This window comes from Oncorhynchus tshawytscha, linkage group LG03, assembly GCF_018296145.1.
Source record: "Oncorhynchus tshawytscha isolate Ot180627B linkage group LG03, Otsh_v2.0, whole genome shotgun sequence".
Lineage (NCBI taxonomy): Eukaryota > Metazoa > Chordata > Actinopteri > Salmoniformes > Salmonidae > Oncorhynchus > Oncorhynchus tshawytscha.
In genome coordinates this window covers 7056505-7070333 of record NC_056431.1, presented here as the reverse complement: position 1 = coordinate 7070333, position 13829 = coordinate 7056505, and the positions used below count along the sequence as shown (strand labels likewise).

General features: G+C 47.7%; 1 protein-coding gene across 2 annotated transcripts in view; it reads right to left on the bottom strand.

The window, feature by feature from the left end:
- Positions 1 to 888: 888 nt before the first annotated feature.
- Positions 889 to 13829, bottom strand: part of cicb (capicua transcriptional repressor b) — a 53664-nt gene continuing 40723 nt past the window's right edge. Inside the window, exons 6-21 of one of the 2 annotated variants that reach the window (XM_042308833.1) lie at positions 13590 to 13772; positions 13337 to 13475; positions 12965 to 13143; positions 12679 to 12817; positions 12230 to 12327; positions 11115 to 12072; positions 10891 to 11030; positions 10504 to 10664; positions 9308 to 9498; positions 7826 to 8362; positions 7406 to 7722; positions 7060 to 7217; positions 6754 to 6905; positions 6122 to 6256; positions 4334 to 4510; positions 889 to 2981 (exon numbers count right to left, since the gene is read on the bottom strand). In XM_042308833.1, coding sequence (XP_042164767.1) covers positions 2713 to 2981; positions 4334 to 4510; positions 6122 to 6256; positions 6754 to 6905; positions 7060 to 7217; positions 7406 to 7722; positions 7826 to 8362; positions 9308 to 9498; positions 10504 to 10664; positions 10891 to 11030; positions 11115 to 12072; positions 12230 to 12327; positions 12679 to 12817; positions 12965 to 13143; positions 13337 to 13475; positions 13590 to 13772 — 3933 coding nt within the window. In that variant the 3' untranslated portion in view covers positions 889 to 2712. Of the gene's footprint in view, positions 2982 to 4333; positions 4511 to 6121; positions 6257 to 6753; positions 6906 to 7059; positions 7218 to 7405; positions 7726 to 7825; positions 8363 to 9307; positions 9499 to 10503; positions 10665 to 10890; positions 11031 to 11114; positions 12073 to 12229; positions 12328 to 12678; positions 12818 to 12964; positions 13144 to 13336; positions 13476 to 13589; positions 13773 to 13829 lie in introns of both variants that reach the window. The other variant, XM_042308828.1, reaches the window with a different exon arrangement.

Genomic DNA, 13829 nt, shown 5'->3' with positions numbered 1-13829 from the left:
TTGCAACATGCAACAATTTTACTGAGTTGCAGTTCATATAAAGAAAGAAATCTATTAGGCCCTAATATATGGATTTCACATGGGTGGGCCTGGTAGGAGATAGGCCCACCAACTGGGGAGCCATCCCCAGCTATTCAGAATGCATTTTTCCACACAAAAGGGCTTTATTACAGACAGAGATACTTTTGTTTCATCAGCTATCCGGGTGGCTGGTCTCAGACGATCCCCCAGGTGAAGAAGCCAGATGTGGGGGACCTGGAGGTCCTAGGATGGCATGGTTACACGTGGCCGGTTAGTCATACTGCCAAATTCTCTAAAACAAAGTTGGAGGTGGTTTATAGTAGAGAAATGAACATTCAATTCTCAGGCAACAGCTGGTGGTGGACATTCGTACAGTCAGCATGCCGTTTGCGCTCTCCCTCAACTTGAGACATCTGTGGTATTGTGTTGTGTGACAACTGCACATTTTAGAGTGGACTTTTATTGTCCCCAGCTCAAGCTGCACCTGTGTAATGATCATGCTGTTTAATCAGCTTTTTGATATGCCACATCTGTCAGGTGGACGGATTATCTTGGCAGAGGAGAAATGTAAACAAATATGTGCACAAAATGAGAGAAATCTAAGCTTTTTTTGCATATGGAACATTTCGGGGATATTTTATTTCAGCTCATGTAACCAACACTTTACATGTTGCATTTATATTTTTGTTCAGTATAGTTGGACAATAATAACTAATCAATAACAGATGGTTCAGCTGTGTGGTACATTAAAAACTAGTGAAAAAAGTTAACTTGAACATCTATCTATACTGAAAGATAGATAAACTTCTTATTAATAAATGTATATATTGCATACTGTATCTCAGTAAAACAAGGAGTAAACAAATGTTAATATTCATATTTATTATTCATTTGTACATTTTTGGAGTTTGACCTTGTGTAATGGCGTCTTTTAAAAGTCAATACAAGTCGGTTACACATGGTTCCTTATCAATATTATAGCGAGTCTTCTGACTCTACAGTAAATAATATGTACAACACAACCAAGTCTTGCACAAAGACAACCAATATTATACCCTACCACTCTTTATACTGCCCTGCCCCCTCCAGGCTTATCTCCTCCCACCCCAAAAAAGGCCTGGAGAGAACAGTAAGGGAGGAAGAAAGGAAGGAAAAGAGGGAGGAAGGAGGAGGCTATAGAATCAAACTTACTAGCAGGGGAGTGAGAGAGAGCGGTATACAGGGTTGTCCAAAAACATACTTATTACACTTAAATGAATACAAATGTCAACCCTCTTCTCTTTGTTATCCCTTATTGAAATGAATAAAAATATTTGTCACCCCAGGTCCTTGCTGGGGTGAAGTGAGGGTGTTGAAAGGGAAGACAAAGAGAGGGAGAGAGGCACAGGTGAGGACCATCTCTCTCACAGGTGAGGACCATCTCTCTCACAGGTGAGGACCATCCCATTTCCCCTCAAATAAGAAAACAGGTTGAGAGAGAATCTAATGACATTGATACCAGCCCGTAGCAAGGATCAGGTCCACTATAACAATGAGAGGAGTAATATTAGTGACAGTAATGCAATAATAACATAATGAACTGCAACGTTACCTGTGTTTGATTAAAAAAAAACACGTTTGTTGTCTTTAAAATAAAAAGTTAGATAATAAAACCGCTCTGCATTAGAAGTAATAGGCCTGTCAGCCTGACGTCCTCTGGGTTCTCAACCAAAGTCTACAAATAGATAAAACATGGTTGCAGTGACCGAGTGAGAAATGTAGAGCCATGATGTGCCCATCGACTCATTCTCCCCGCCTCCTTCCCCCATGGCGAGCGAATCAGACTAGCAGGAACGCTTGGTGCATCTTTACTGGCATCTTCTGTAGCCAATCATGGGAAGTGAGGGCGAGGTCCCAAACTCTCTCCAGTCCCCCTCACAGACCTGTCCTGAAGGTATGCTTTTATGATTCAAAGTAGAGAAAAATCTAAAAATAAAACAAGGATCCTTCTGATCCCTCACCATCCAATGGCATCATCTCAAGCCAGTGGGGACCCAGCCCCATAATGTCCAGCAGAAACAAATGAGTCAATGGGAGAATTAAGAGCCAGACCCTCTTCACCAGCCAATTAACTGATCTTGCTTCCCAAGCCCTCCATTTTCAAAAACAACAAAGTGAGTCCGGTTAGAGTCAGATAAATGACCTTCAAACAGTCCCACTACGTGATATGTTATTCGGTCTGAAAGATGGGCCCTGCTCCAAGGCAATGGGTAACAGCTGGAGAGTTGTTATTGTATAGTCTATAGTCCACTGGCATCAATGGAAGCTTACAGGGATAATATTCATATTACGAACAAAGTGCTAATTCAAGTGTGGGTATTGGAGTTTGGGTTCATCAGCTGTTGTCTGTCTGCCTGTGTGTGTGGCATTTTAAATGTACATTTTTTTTGGAGAGGGGGAATTACACTTTAAAAAAAATCCCCTTTTAAGTTTTAAACAATACCACCTCTGACACATTTTGCAAACACACACACATCTTCTTTCTTTGTCTCTTCCACTTGCTCTTTCTGACCTGGCTCTCTGGAGAAAGAGAGAGAGACAGGTCCAGATACGCACACAGACAGAGGGGTGTAGCTTCAACAAAATTAAGAAGAGGCGGGATTTGGGGAACTGGTCCATCGCTGATTGGTCAATCCAGCCTGTCAGCATCCTTCATCTAGAAGACTCCTGCGAATCCCTCAGCTCCTCTGGACTACCCTCCCTCTCTCGATCCACCTCCTCTCCCAATGGCTCCGCCCCTCCTCCTGTCCCTTCCCCTGATTGGGTGCAAGACGGTCCGGGGAGCGAGGAAGCCTCGTTGGTCTCAGAGGGGACGGCAGTCTGCATGATCTTCTGTCGGACCTCCCTGATCTTCAGCTGCAGACACACCTTGGTGGGGAAGATGTCTGAGTAGCGTGCCTGGAAGGCTGCCGTGGCCTGGGCTGGAGAGCGGACAGGAGAAGGAGGAAGACAGAGAGGAAGTGTTGATTATTGTTGTTTGACTAGGAATGTAGAAAAACACATTTTGCTGGGGGGGGAGACTTTGTGTGTGCACATGTATACACTCTGTAAATGAGAGTAGGGCCTATGTACAGTACCAGTCAAAAGTTTTGGTAAAAAAACAAGTCCATATAATGGCAAGAACAACTCAAATAAGCAAAGAGAAACATCCATCATTACTTTAAGACATGAAGGTCAGTCAATCTGGAACATTTCAAGAACAGTCGTAAAAACCATCAAGCTTTATGATGAAACTGGCTCTCATGAGGACCGCCACAGGAATGGAAGACCCAGAGTTACCTCTGCTGCAGAGGAGAAGTTCATTAGAGTTACCAGCCTCACAAATTGCAGTCCAAATAAATGCTTCGGAGTTCAAGTAACAGACACATCTCAACATCAACTGTTCAGAGGAGACCGTGTGAATCAGGCCTTCATGGTCGAATTGCTGGAAAGAAACCAATAAAGGACAGCAATAAGAAGAGACTTGCTTGGGCCAAGAAACACGAGCAATGGACATTAGACCGGAGGAAACTTAAGATTTTTGGTTCCAACCACTGTGTCTTTGTGAGACGCAGAGTAGATGAACGGATGATCTCAGCATGTGTGGTTCCCACCGTGAAGCATGGAGGAGGTTTGATGGTGCATTGCTGGTGACACTGGCAGTGATTTATTTAGAATGCAAGGCAGGCACACTTAACCAGCATGGCTACCACAACATTCTGCAGTGATACGCCATCAAATCTGGTTAGCGATTAGTGGGACTATCATTTGTTTTTCAACAGGACAATGACCCAACACACCTCCAGGCTGTGTAAGGACTATATGAACAAGAAGGTGAGTGATGGAGTGCTGCATCAGATGACCTGGCCTCCACAATCACCTGACTTCAAACCAATTGAGACGGTTTGGGATGAGTTGGACCACAGAGTGAAGGAAAAGCAGCCAACAAGTGCTCAGCATTTGTGGGAGCTCCTTCAAGACTGTTGGAAAAGCATTCCAGGTGAAGCTGGTTGAGAGAATGTCAAGAGTGCGCAAAGCTGTCATCAAGGCAAAGGGTTTCTATTTGAAGAATCTATTTTGATTTGTTTAACAGTTTTTTTGGTTACTATTTGATTCCATACGTGTTCTTTCATAGTTTTGATGTCTTCACTATTATTCTACAATGTATAAAATAGTAAAAATAAAGAAAAACCCTGAGTAGGTATGAGTAGGTATGTCCAATGAGTAGGTATGTCCAAACCTTTGACTGGTACTGTATATAAAAATCTATATGCAAGTGTGTGTCTGTACTGACCTGAGGGGAAGAAGCCATGCTCCTGGAAGAGCTGCATGACGAGGGCTCGTCTCTGGTCCAGGGTGCGTCTCAGAGAGGAGTAGGGCACCTTGTCAAACTCCAGCTCCCCCAGGATGTCCTCTCCTTCAGCTCCTGTCCCTGTCCCGGACCCTGGAGGGGGACACACAGACGGGGGGGCTGACACACACACACTGGTTAGTATTTTATATAAAACATTTGTGTAAACATGGAAAATGTAGTTTAGGATTTGGGAGAGCAGTTTTAGCAGTTAAATATACAGTGCAATTGGAAAGTATTCAGACTTCTAGACTTTTTCCAGTTGTTACATTAGTCTTATTCTAAAATTGATTACATTGTTTTTATCCCTCATCAATCTACACACAATACTCCATAATGACAAAGCAAAAACTGTTTTTTAGAAATGTTTGCAAATTTAAATATCACATATACATAAGTATTCAGACCCTTTACTCAGCACTTTGTTGAAACCCCTTTGGCAGCGATTACAGCCTCAAGTCTTCTTGGGTATGACGCTACAAGCTTGGCACACCTGTATTTGGGGAGTTTTTCCTATTCCTCTCAAGCTGTCAGGTTGGATGGGGAGCGTTGCTGCACAGCTATTTTCAAGTCTCTCCAGAGATGTCCGATTGAGTTCAAGTCCGGGCTCTGACTGGGCCACTCAAGGACATTCAGAGACTTGCCCCGAAGCCACTCCTGCATTGTCTTGGCTGTATGCTTAGTGCTGTTGTCCTGTTGGAAGGTGAACCGTCGCCCAAGTCTGAGGTCCTGAGTGCTCTGGAGTAGGTTTTCATCAAGGATCTCCCCGTTCTTTGCCTCGATTCTGAAGAGTCTCCCAGTCCCTGCCGCTTAAAACATCCCCACAGCATGATGTTGCCACCACCATGCTTCACTGTAGGGATGGTGCCAGGTTTCCTCCAGACGTGACGCTTGGCATTCCCTATCTGGTCTGAGAGTCTTTAGGTGTTTTTTTGGCAAACTCCAAGTGGGCGGTCATGTGCCTTTTACTGAGGAGTGGCTTCCGTCTGGCCACTCTACCATAAAGGTCTGATTGGTGGAGTGCTGCAGAGATAGTTGTCCTTCTGGAAGGTTCTCCCATCTCCATAGAGGAATTCTGGAGCTCTGTCAGAGTGACCATCAGGTTCTTGGTCACCTCCCTGACCAAGACCCTTCTTCCCTGATTGCTCAGTTTGGCCGGGCGGCCAGCTCTAGGAAGAGTCTTGGTGATTCCAAACTTCTTCCATGTAAGAATGATGGAGGCCACTGTTCTTGGGGACCTTCAATGCTGCAGACATTTTTTGGCACCCTTCCCCAGATCTGTGCCTCGACACAATCCTGTCTCTGATCTCTAAGGACAATTCCTTCGACCTCATGGCTTGGTTTTTGTCCTGACATGCACTGTCAACTGTGGGACCTTATATAGACAGGTGTGTGCCTTTCCAGATCATGCCCAATCAATTTAAATTTACCACAGGTGGACTCCAATGTAGTTGTAGAAACATCTCAAGGATGACCAATGGAAACAGGATGCACCTCAAAGCAAAGGGTCTGAAAACATATGTAAATACTAATCTGAAAACCTGTTTTCGCCTTGTCATTCTGAGGTATTGTGTATAGATTGCTGAAAAAAAGTATACATTTCATACAGCTTTATTCTAAAATTTAACGTAACAAAATGTGGAAAAGGTCAAGGGGTCTGAATACTTTCCGAAGGCACTGTACATGAATAAACCTTACAATGAGGGTGTGAGCGTGTCTGTGCGTTTCTACCTGGTCGGTCGAAGGTGAAGACGTCTCCCTCACACTTGGCGGCGCTCTTGGGTGTGCTGGGCTCCGAGCTGCAGCTGGAGCGCCGTCTACTCTTCCTCTTAGGAGACACGGGGTCCTCTGTTGACGAGTCCAGGTCTGGACAGAAGAGGGGATGAGAGACATACATACATACATACATACATACATACATACATACATACATACATACATACATACATACATACATACATACATACATACATACATACATACATACATACACATATACACATACATACATACACATATACATACATACATACATACATACATACATACATACATACATACATACATACATACATACATACATACATACATACATACATACATACATACATACATACATACATACATACATACATACATACATACATACATACATACATACATACATACATACATACATACATACATACATACATACATACATACATACATACACACACACACATATATACATACATACATACATACATACATACACACATATATATATATACACACACACACATATATACACACACACACATATATACACACACACACATATATACACACACACACATATATACACACACACACACTCCTACCTGTGGAGTTCTTCCTCTTGCGGCGGTAGCTGCCCAGAATGGCGCGGGGGGAGGTGGCCAGGCTCTGCAGGGTGGGGGAGGGCAGCACCTCCTCTGGCCTGAACTCTGGTAGCTGAGCAAAACGCTCCTCAAAATACACCTCCGACAACACCCTGGGAGAAAGAGGGGGATGGAGGGAGAGAAAGGAGAGAAACACATGAGTAAGGTACCTGAACCCTTTGAAGTGTCAGGATGACTCAGGGATACTCACTAACAAACATATTTTATAAATTGATAGATGGCGTGTCTATACTTAGGGTAACTCACTTGTCCACAGAGTCAAAGGTCCTTTTGAGTGGCGGGGGGCGGGCCTTCACCTTCTTGGGAGGAGGGGCGTCTTTGTCGCTCTGGGGAGGTGGCAGGGCAGGGTCTGTACCCAAGGGAGGGGGCAGGGGTGAGGAGGGGACGGAGTCCTTCCACCCGGACTGTATGGGGCAGAGAGGAGAACAAGTTTAATAATACAGTATGCTGGGAGGGTTTCGTTTTGGGACACAGGGTGTAAAATCAGAAATGTATCTAATTTTCTATGAATGTGATCTCATTTGCATTCTCTGATTATTGAGAAGAAAAACCAAAACAATCCATCAGGTCAATCTCTCCATCTCTCTCTCACCTCGTTGCTGGCCTCTGTGCTGTGTGTGTCAGTGTTGTCCCCAGGGACGTGTCCCTCAGGGGGTCTGTCAGAGGGGGGCTCCTCAGCAGCGTGTGTGTGTTGGGAGGGGGACGCCGACTTCCCAGGATGCTCCAGCTCAAAGGAAAAACGACTGTTTGCTCCAGTGCTCTCTCTTTCCCTCTCTCGGTTCTTCTCCCTCTCCTTTCCCCGGCCTCCTCCCTCGTAGCTGCCCACCGGGATGTTGGCAACAGTGGCTTTGATTTTCTGAGGGGTTCTCACCGGGAGCTGGGGGAGTTTGGGGGTGCCTGGTGCACTGCCTGCTGAAATAATATATATATTTTTTTTATGTTACCTCATATACTTGCATTTGTTAAGCATTAGATCTTTGTTCGAAAAACAAGGCGGGCGCCTTAAACTTACTGGAAGTGTGAGAGGGCAGAGGGGGGCTGCAGGGCCGCAGTAACAATGAGGAGCCACTTGGGGGCGCCACTAAGCTGCTGCTCTTATTGAAGGTCTGGGCTTGCCTCGCCGTCTGTCTGTCCGCCTGTGTGAGGGTTGGCCTGTCCATCTGTCCGTACGCCTGTAGCTCAGGCTGCGTCTCCGCTGGTCTGTCTGCCGCTTTCTCTGACTGAGAGTGAGACATTCTGTCCGTGGGTCTCTCCCCTGCTTGCCTGTCTGTTTGTCTGTCCGACTGGAGCTGGATGTGAGTGTGTGTGGTGGGGGTGGCAGGGGCGAATGTGTGTTTGGGCAGGATGTGAGTGGACAGACTGGAGGAGCTGGAGACTGTGTACACCATGTTGGGCGGCACGGCTGACATGGAGACCACCCCGGTTGCCATGGTGATGCTGGTAGGAGGGTAGATGGCGGTGATTATCTGTCCCACTGAAGCAGAGGCTGGGCCAGAGGGGAGGGAGGGGCAGGTAGGGGACTGGACTGGGGCCTGAAGGGCAGGCTGACCTGGAGAGAGAGAGAAATAGTTAACACCCTTCAATGGCCAGAGTGTACAGCCAGAGTGTGATAACCTGTTTCCTCTATCCTAAAGGTTTTGCTCCTCAAAACTGAGGGGAGTTTTCTTGTTGCTACTGATGCAGTTCACAGTGACCGTAAAAGTACAATATAGTTAAGTTTGAATGTCACATGCACAGTCAAATAAGTTTCTAACCAGCTCTAACCCCAACACTGCAGTAATCAATAACAATGTAACACTAAAAATAACAAGGTAGAACTGAAACACACCAGATAGAGAAATAAGAAGAATATGATAAAGTAAGCAAGCAAAATGAGGTTGGAGCTTACAAAACGGCAGCCATCCAGTATCCATCTTATTCTAGATGTCCTTCAAGTGGATGCACTGACCTGTAGAGCCCTTTTATGCCTGAGCCAAACCCAAACCCAAACCCTTGCCCTACCCTACCCAGGCCTGATTGCTTCTGGCAAATTTAAAGCCCGGCCCGAAACCTGGAATAACTTCCTCCATTAATAAATCCATTAGCTGCTCCTCTCAGTCTGTCACTCTGCATGCACTCTGCTCATGGAGGCTCTGGGTCTGTGAGTATCCATAGTAACGGCTTTGCTTGGGCTGCTCTGCTCAATGACGAGACATGAGAGACTCTATACTACCACGAAACTCAAGGGACATTCTTATTTTCTGTTAAATAATCTCTCCTGCTTTATATTGGACGAGGTTGAAGCATTTCTGACACCATGTTATGATCTTAGTCAGACATGACTGTACTTCGCAGCAGAGCACGAGCAAATGGCTCAGCTTCAAAATGTTAGTGATCAATTTAGTTACACAGGAGCCCTGCCCGTACCCTAGTTATTGATGAGGGCCCTACCCGGCCCTAACCGGATGTATAATGTCGGGGGCCCATCGGGCTCAGGTAGCAGAGCTCTACTGACCTGTGATGAGGGGTTGGACTAGGTTCTGTCCAGGGGGAGCTATGGCTGTAAAGCCCAGCGTTGCTAGGGGCGACGGAACATATGCAGATCCAGGGGTGGGCTGGGCCTGCTGGGGGGAGGAGGAGCCTGTTGTTGTGGAGACCAGAGGCAGAGGAGAGGGGACTCCTGGTGTGGACTGGACATAGGTGATCCTGTGAGAGAGAAACAAAGAGAGGAGGAGAGAGACGAGAAAAAGGAGGGAAAGGAAAGAGAGAGAGAGGGGGGAGGAAAGAGAGGGGAGAAAAGAGGAGAGGAAAGGGAGAGAGAAAAGAGAGGAGAGAGGAAAGGAAAGAGAGAGAGGAGAGGAAGGGAAAGAGAGGAAAGGAAAGGAGAAAGAGAGGAAAGGAAAGGAGAAAGAGAGGAAAGGAAAGAGGAAAGGAAAGAGAGGAAAGGAAAGAGGAAAGGAAAGAGGAAAGGAAAGAGAGGAGAAAGAGAGAGAGGGAGGAGAAAGAGAGGAAAGGAAAGAGAGGAGAAAGAGAGAGAGGGAGGAGAAAGGAAAGAGAAAAGAGAGGAGAGGAAAGAGAAAGGAGAGAGGGAAGAGGGAGGAAAGAGAGAAAGGAAAAGAGGGAGAGAGAGAGGGAAGAGGGAGGAGAGAGGGAAGAGGGAGGAGAGAGGGAAGAGGGAGGAGAGAGGGAAGAGGGAGGAAAGAGAGTAGAGAGGGAAGAGGGAGGAAAGAGAGTAGAGAGGGAAGAGGGAGGAGAGGAAAAAGAGAGGAAAAAGAGAGGAGAGAACAAAGAGAGGAAAGAGAGCAAAGAGAGGAGAGTTAAGGTGAACAGGGAAAGAGCGAAAGTGTGTATGAGTGGGAGAGAAGATGAAAAGGGCAGTGAAGGCAGAAAGAAAAAAAAATAGGAAAATAGAACATGAACAATAATGAAAGGAGGAGAGAGGAGAGAAATGGTGCAGTGGGTGTCAGTGGGTGACTGAACAGTAGAGGAAACAGTAGATGAGTGTGTCTGTGTGGTGGAGCTGAGAGGCAGTGAGGGGGCGGCAGGCACTGCAGAGGAAGAGGCAGCCTGGGCCAGCAGCAGCAACAGAGCAGAATGACTAACACACAACACAAGAGCTGCACTTCTTCCAAAACCATTGTGTTATGTATTATGGTAGGGCAGCAGCGCTAACAGTGCACTGTTAGATTGAGTTGGTCTGTGTCCTCCTACCTGGTTGGTGGGGGCGGCAGCAGCACAGTCTGAGATGGGGCAGAACCTTGGTGCAACACTGTGGCCGTTCCCAAGGTAACGGGAAAAGGGCTCCCAGGATGCCCTGCCCCGCCTTGCTGGAGCTGGGATTGGACGACAGGCATGGGAGCGATCTGGAAGATCTATCAGAGAGAAAAAGAGATGGAGAAAGAGTGAGAAGATGGATATCTGTGTATTTAGTCATTCACCTGGGGTAACTACAAGTGTAATTACTTAGTCTTTGTAATCATAGAATAATCTAAGTAAGAATGGTCATGTTGGAGCTCTGACAGCCCTGGGATACAGAATAAACCTGCTGAAATCTCAATGTCTTGGTTTGGCTGTCATCACCATGGTAACACTGCTTACCTTGCTTCCTGCTTGAGCTCCATTCTGGACAGGAAGAGGTGGAGCCACGAGGGGGTACTGCTGAGCAGGGGCGGGTGCCGCCCTCACTGTTGCCATGGGAAGCAGCATCTTGCCCTGTAGGACTGGGGACTGGGATTGCACTAAAGGGTGAAAGAGATAAATATGGATAAGGTTAAGCCTTTTTTGAAAACACTCCATTTATTATCCACCCCCCCTCCCCTCACCTCTGGCTCCCGGGCTGACCACTCCCACGGCTGGGCTGGAGGCGTATCCCATCAGCGAGCCCGGCCCCACCTGCTTCCCATTGGCTATGGACATGTGGGTGGACGGAGCTGTGGGCAGGTTGAAGATACTGTTTGGCAGGTTGTGCAGTTGAGGGGAGGGGCTCTTGGGATTGGAGCTGGCTGATAGGGTGGGCAGGATGTATTGGACCTGTGTGATGGCTTTGCCCCCGGGGGATGCCAGAGATGACGAGGAGAGGAACTGGGGCTGGAGCAGGGAGAGGGGCAGGGGGCCGTTGGTGTGGTTGTGTGTGGGGGCAGAGACTGGGGCGGTGGGGGGCAGCTGGTGGTGGGAGGACGGATGGGGGGAGGGACTGATGAGCTGGACGGTGGACTGGCTGTGCCCCGGGAACACCAAGCTGGTCACCAGCCCCCCTGGACCCGCCCCTGCACCTATGGGATTGGGTGAGGATGAGGAGTAGTACCCAGGCCCTCCGCTTCCTACTCCGGATCCAATCAAAAGCTGCGCTTGCTGCGATGGGAGGGACCTCCTGTCTGGTGGGTGAGGAATGGATGAAGCTGCTCCGTCTCGGGGTTTACTAGCGATGGGGACTGGCGTGCTCACGACCGGACGAACCACGTTGGTCACCACTGTAGAGGCCACTCTGACAGCCCCCAACCCGAGGAGAGGAGACAGGCCAAGGGGGGCAAGGGCAGAAGGAACTGGGCCTCCGGGGCTGGAGATGACAGAGTGGCCTGAGGAGGACAGGGAAAGAGAGAGGGATGCCACTCCTCCTCCATCACCACCTCCTCCCTCTATTCCTCTCTTCCTCCTGCGGTCTGAGAGCCCCCCTCCTCTCTCCTCGTCGTAGCGTTTGGAAGGGTAGGAGGAGAGAGAGACGGAGCGTCCGTGGGGGGTGGGCTGGGAGGAGGAAGAGCAGATCGCTGGAGCAAAGACACGCTGCAGAGACAGAAAGAGAAACAACTAAATGTCTGTAGCAGGGTGAAAAGCAGAAGGACTAAAACATTTTCCACTTCTCTAAATAATGGTACTATATCAACAACATGATCAGTCAGACAACTAACTCAATCTAGCCTTGATAAAGGAAGAGACTTACCTTGCGATCGCTCTCGTTCCCAGAGGCGTTGTCACTGTCGCTGTCCGTCACTCTCTCCTTACACTTCAGGTCTATGGAGCTGGCAGGGTACGGGTCCTCTGTAGGGGCAAAGGGGAGTGAGGGTACTCATGGTTTATGTGCATAAACACCTATTTCTAACTTCCTCTGACAGTATATTGTACACGTAATATGCTTGTCTGGGAATTGTTCGTGTGTAATTTCCTGCGACCAGATAGACCTTTATTGTCCCTGAAAGGCAATTGAATTGAATATCTGAGTTATTTCTCAAACTGTCCAATTAAGATGATATCATTATGGGAAAAGAGCTCCCAGTAGTACTGTGTTTCCCAGCAGTGTAATAACCTGAATTTTACATGTTTACAGGGGCTTACTCCAAAATAAGCTTATAACTGTTGTTGAGATGATGACACAGCAGTTCAGTTTCTCACCGATGACATCGTCATCTCCCTCCTCTTCACAGATGACCATGCGTTCCTCGTCACTGGTCATGTCCTCACTGACCCCCCTCTGAGACCGGGACAGGGTCTGGGCGCGCCCCGAAAACTGGCCACCACCATCCCCACACATCTGAGAGAGGAAGAGGAAGCCAGATATGAAACAACAAAGTGATGGATGAGAGGGACGAGTCAAAATTGACACACCAAAGTAAGAAACCTGTTTATCATTTGAGTAAAGCGGCTGTGGTGAAAACAACATTATGTAGCATGGCCTTACCTGTGACAGTTCGGCCAGGGCCTGTGTGTTGCCCCTCTCACTCCTCTCCAGGCTGTGCACGGCACTCTGGGAGAAGGCTCGGGGGCGGGGTAGCTGACCTACATGCGCCTCCCCTGGATTCCGCTCAGACACACCCAGCAGGCCAGGCCCCACCCCTTTCAGCTCCACACCATGGGGCTCTGAGAGAGAGAAAGTAAGTGGGAAAGTGAGACAGTGGTGCATAGCAAGAGGAAAGAGAGAGCTAGATAGATATTCAATGATAATGTTTTAGTGATGACAGAGCTCAGAAGAAACCTTCGCAATCAAATAAACATCCCTCTTCCTTTCTGTTATCTCTTATTTGGGTGTTTTGAGCAGCAGTGTGTGACTCACCGGTGGTCTCAGACATGCTCCTTTCTCTAATGTCTTTGCCCCCCGGCCCTGGGAGCCCTCGGCCATCAGAACTAGACTTCTTCCTGTCTTTGTTGCACCACTTCCAGTCTGGGTGGGCCTTAAAGTGGGCCTCCTTCACCTGATAAAGAGGGAGAGAGAGATAGAGGATGAGCAAACAAAATACATTCATTTTTTGGCTGCTTAGTTAGGTCAGACTAAACCATTGCACTAAATTGGTGTGTGTGTGTCACACCTGGAAGGCGAGGTCGTGATACTTCTGCTTCTCTTTGGGCCCCAGGGCATACCACCACTCGCCCAGGATCTTGCTAACCGTGCGGTTGTCCTGGTTGGGGTGCCTCTGGTGCACCAGCGCTCGATGACGCTTACTGAAGATCATGAACGCGTTCATCGGCCGCCTGATGTGGTCCTTCTCCCTCTGAGAGGGAGGAAAGAATGATTAGATGAGAGGGTGAGAGAAAGCCAGAGCGCCTTG